At 39.5% G+C, this 5030-nt stretch overlaps 1 protein-coding gene across 1 annotated transcript; it reads left to right on the forward strand.

The window, feature by feature from the left end:
• Positions 1-531: 531 nt before the first annotated feature.
• On the forward strand, positions 532-4737 carry LOC104504751 (gastrotropin-like). The gene is made up of 4 exons (XM_010161707.1): positions 532-649; positions 1518-1693; positions 3525-3614; positions 4649-4737. Exons 1-4 carry the CDS (start codon positions 583-585, stop codon positions 4700-4702), a joined length of 387 nt encoding a protein of 128 aa, XP_010160009.1. The 5' UTR covers positions 532-582; the 3' UTR covers positions 4703-4737.
• Positions 4738-5030: the final 293 nt, after the last annotated feature.

Genomic DNA, 5030 nt, shown 5'->3' on the forward strand with positions numbered 1-5030 from the left:
TAAAGTATTTCATAATTCTTTTCTCTCTGTAGACATAAGGTAAGACATGTGCAGGCGCAGTAATTTACCCAGAATCTTGTTATTGCCCATATCTGCCAGAATTAGTTAAGAATCTGTGCAGCTTGTTTCTTATTTTCATATTTTAACTAACCTAGGGTATGCTTCCAAAGAGAGCAGGACACAATCTCTTTGAAGCCATTTTCTTCCAGTTTTATTGTAACATATTTTACCATTATTCCACCCTGACTGCAAAGTGAGTAGAATCTTCAAAGTAAAAATGTATTACCTTGTTTAAATATGCACTAAACCCAAACCTGAGCTTTTGTCCTTGATTTATGCTGATCTCCAGATTATTGCAAGCATGTATAGTTGAATTATAACCTTGATTTTCACACAGGTCAATGGCATCCATGCTAGTGACTCACATGGATCATAAAAGTATAGTTCCAAGGGGTGTGGGTACAGGTGGGCTGAACAGCTTGGGCTGGTTTATAAAAGCGAGGGCCTCAAGCCATCTGGACTTATCCATTCTTCTTTGTTCCAGCTGCTGTTCTGCTCTACCAGCCACATCACCAGGGCAACATGGCATTCACAGGCAAATACGAATTTGAAGGCGATGAGAACTATGATGACTTTGTGAAGAAAATTGGTAAGTATGTCTTGGGGCATAAGTCTTAAAGGTTATGAGTTAGTTAAATATACTTTTTAAAAAAGAAGGGGTTTTTTACTGAAATATGCTGAGATCAACATGGGCTAAGACTGGTAAGAGTGCTCTGCACTTCAGCAAAGGAGATTCAGTTTTCATTCCTGTAACAAGCACTGTCAGCAGCAGGAAATAGTCTTGTTGGACAGCAGTAGTATTCCTTTTGAGTGGCAGCAGAATGAAGGACCAAGATGTTTGCAGTATAATGATCATGAAGGTCACTTTGTCTTTACTATTCATCAATGGGAATATCAATTTAGTATGAAAATGCATGTCAAAATCTTGCTCAGGAAAAGATTTCTGTGAATGCTTGCAGAAGACTCTGCAAACCTGTTTCGGAGATGACTCTGTAAAATCTCTTAGGGACACTGTGATCTGTGTGTATAAGTTCGGTCCTTGTATTCACCTATTTACAAAGCAATAGCAAATCGTAATTAAGTATGTGCAACTATATAGCAAAGGCATGAGCTCATACACATTAAATACCATGCATCTGCGTGTGTAGATTAAGTAGAAGGGAATAGTTATATATACTTTGTGTCCCTACAGTTATTCTGTGTATCATTTATCAGGGAAAAGAATACAGGACCAAAACTTAACGTTTTAGTAAATGCAATGATGTGCCTCTATCTTCCATTATAGCGGTAATTTAAACACAGAGCTTTGATGTTGCTGTAAAAAAACCCAACACCAAAACAAATCAAATCAGACGCTCAGACATCAGTGTCTGAGAACAAACATATTAGCACACTTCAGTTCAGATACAGCTGGTAGGCTATTAGATTTGATAAACTCTTTGTTTCTATTGATTAAGGTCTCCCCAGTGACAAGATTGAAATGGGAAGAAATTGTAAAATAGTCACAGAGGTGGTGCAGAATGGAAATGACTTCACCTGGACGCAGCATTTCCCAGGAGGCCGCACCACAACCAACACATTTACAATTGGCAAGGAGGCAGATATGGAGACAATGGGTGGTAAGAAGTTCAAGGTAAATTAATTTAGCTCTTAAGTTCTATGCTGTCTCAATTGTTTTTTAATTGAAGGGGAAAATCAAATCTGCCTCAGGGTCATCTTCCTTAAATTGTTTTTTCATCTCTCATAGCTTAGAAACATATAATTTTTTCCCTATTTCTTGATGCCTCTAGCAAAATAGCTAAATCTGATTTTAAAGAGAGGTAGAGCTTCAGAGCTGTACATGCTAATAGAGAACGAGGGTGGAGTGTCAAGCATCTACTGGTACTGCAGCTCACGCAGACATAATGCTCATTAAAACCCTAAGGAGCTGGTTGGCAGCTGGGTCGCTGTCCATGTCCAGCACCATAGAGCAACTGCAGCACACTCCGAGAGGAGTGCTATGGTCCCCAGCTCTGCCCATGCCTGTTGGCAGGGCTCAGCTTTTGAAGTCACCTGTGCCTGAGCCTTAAACAAAAGGCTGGGTAAAGCGAAGGAGAAAAAATGAATCTCTGTATCCTCCTTCCTGTTGGAAGTACAGAGCAACTTGCTGCTTAAGCAGCCTTAGCAGAATAGAATATTACACAGTATTGATCTGCTGCTGTCATAGACAAAATCTGGATCCAAAATCTGTTGCAAAATGGTTGCTTTACTTACCTTATACATTTCTCACCTATTTAAAGGGATAACACCATTTGGGACAGCTAAAATCTACATTTGCGAGGTGTCCAGAACCCTACAATAGATTACCGGGTAAATGCTGTATACGTATGGAAGAGAGGAAAACCAGCAATTGTATCAGGGAGCTGTGGCAAACTGAGAACAGCAATAGTACTGCATGATTCTCAGAATGCATTTTAGTCATACCTTTCTGGTTATGAGAGTCAAAAAACCTTCTCTCTGGCTTTGAGAAATCTTTGTGAAACTTAACAGATAGAATAAGACACAATTCTACTTGGTGATTTACTGCAAACCTAACACTTCTGAAATGCTACAAATTCCATTCTTTTCTTTTTGGCCCTAAGCACTTCAGCAGTGCAAAACCTATTAAGTAGCCAAAGATGGAAGCAGAGTAAGATAGTTTCCTTGTATCTGGTAAGAAATGTCCACTCATCTCTTCCTTTCACAAATTACTTTTTTCTCCTCTAAACCGGAGTGGCTCATCTGTTTTTATTTCTAAAAGTATAGGCAAGACTGACCAGTTATACCGACAAGACTGATATTGTGATGGATCTACATATGTAGTTTTGGTGGCCAGCTGAGCTGCTGTAGTGTTTGTGATCTTGACAGTAACATCCTGGCATACTTCTCGCGTACGGAAGCAGCTCTTACAGCCAGTGGCACATGTTACCATGTAAAGGTGTGACTGCAGACTGCGCAGTCACGTTCACCTGTACTTGAACAAGCAAGATGAATTCTGCTGTAGTTAGAGACATGAAACTCAGGTTCTAGAGAAAAGATTCACATCACTTGTCCACAGTGACTTTGTGCTGCTTGCAGGCAGGTGATTAGTATCTGAGAATGCTACTTTATAATTAACCTCATACAGTCATGCCTTTTCCTTCACTGTCAAAGCAAGAGAACCACATAAAGCTTTGAGGACTGAATGAGAAGCATAGTCTCCAGTCAGATCATTTTGAGCTCTGAGTGGATATTATACAGATAGGGAGCTTGCCTGTATTGTTCACAGTTTAAAGAACTAAAGCCCAAGGATTTTAGTCCTGCTTATGAAGGTGCATGTGTAATACATAACTTGCTAGTTTTTTAAAAGTAAAAACTTTAAGCATCAGGTGTATGGCTGTTTACAGTGTGTCTGATAACAGAAATGTCAGTAAGCCCAGTGAACATTAAACCTCTCTCTATTACAGGCAACTGTTAAAATGGAAGATGGGAAAATAATAGCTGACTTCCCCAACTATCGTCATACTTCGGAGATTTGCGGAGGAAAGCTAGTAGAGGTGAGTTCTCAGATATCCAGGTTAGTTTATAGAAAACAAACTACCTTCAAAAGCAGCAAACTTAAAATCTTGAGTCTCAAAAAATATTTTTAGATAAAGTCAAGCAAAACTATGGCCTTTCTTCACTCTTGATAATCTTCTACAATTTTGTGCGGGTTTAATCCAAAAAATAAATGAGCTTAATTTTTTTTTTTATAAACTTGAAATTTAGATCTTGCATCTTAGGCACAGACACAGTTTTATAGCTGCAAGACTGGAATATTCCCAATTGCCATGTGTTTGACTGTATTCACTGTGCCTATGCCTCAAGAATAGAAAGTAATAGATATAAAACTTTTCACCTACTACTTACTGTTTCTACAAATTATTCACTTTGTTTCATTCTTAGAACACTGTCCAGCTGTAACTCCTCAGGGAATTTCTGTACAGCCCTGTTTCCTCAGCCTTACCAAAGGGGCACGGGGTGGGGCTGGGAGGGGACCAAAACACAAAGGAGGTTGGATTTCAAGCAGTACCCTGTTTTTATCAACAAAATAGCAACATAGCTTTGGAAGATTACTGTAGCTACAGTACCTACAGTAAAACTTGCAAAACATCATGATTTCTGACTCTAGAAATTTTTCCTGACTTGACTTACGCCTGTGCCAGTTAGGTATGTCTGAGTACGTCTTCCACACAGACTCTGTGAACCAAGAAAGGACACTCACCCTCCCTGAAAGTAATAGTGTCAGCTTTCTCACCTGTCTAAAGCCTGGTAACTTAGAGTTGGTGGAGCCACGTCTAACTCAGGATACATTGAAGTTATCCCTAAACCCCGGTTTAGAAGTTGCTTTTAGTGTAAGAATATTTTCACACTGCGTATTTCAGACCTGACAAGGACACTCAGCTTATTTTCTAGGTACATCTTCTGCCAAAGGGTAAATGTTGCTTCAGTAAAGGACAGGCTCTGTGAGGCAGGCAGCAGGTCTTTCATTTGTGACACTGAAGCTCCAATTGCGCTGTTCAACTGAATGTTTGGTTGTTCTTTATTCCAGGTTTCTACCGCTTCTGGTGCAGTCTACAAAAGGACCAGCAAAAAGATTGCTTAAGGCACTAAAGCCAGTGTCTCCCAGTGCACCAAAACCCACAGTACAAATAAATGGTGATTTTCTTTCCTTCTGTCTTTGTATTACAAACATGAAGAATTGTTTTTCAGAGTAAAGTTATCCTCAACATTAATGCTTACCCCATGCCTAAAGCTCTGACGAACACTCAGAACAAAGCGTTTAATGATGCTGTCCGTTCAAAATATTTTGGATATGACACATACTTGGCATATTCAAATGTTGTCTACCACCTACTTCTTAGAAGCTCTGTTCAGCTTCTGTTTAGAGAACAGGACAATACTCTGCCCAAAGCATACATCAGAATGCAGGA

Source organism: Eurypyga helias, unplaced genomic scaffold (assembly GCF_000690775.1).
Source record: "Eurypyga helias isolate BGI_N326 unplaced genomic scaffold, ASM69077v1 Scaffold34111, whole genome shotgun sequence".
In the NCBI taxonomy this organism is placed as follows: domain Eukaryota; kingdom Metazoa; phylum Chordata; class Aves; order Eurypygiformes; family Eurypygidae; genus Eurypyga; species Eurypyga helias.

Coding starts and splice junctions, on each gene's coding strand:
- LOC104504751 (XM_010161707.1), top strand. CDS start 583: ATGGCATTCACAGGCAAATACGAATTTGAAGGCGATGAGAACTATGAT. Junction 650..1,517: donor TGACTTTGTGAAGAAAATTG/GTAAGTATGTCT, acceptor CTATTGATTAAG/GTCTCCCCAGTGACAAGATT. Junction 3,615..4,648: donor GCGGAGGAAAGCTAGTAGAG/GTGAGTTCTCAG, acceptor TCTTTATTCCAG/GTTTCTACCGCTTCTGGTGC.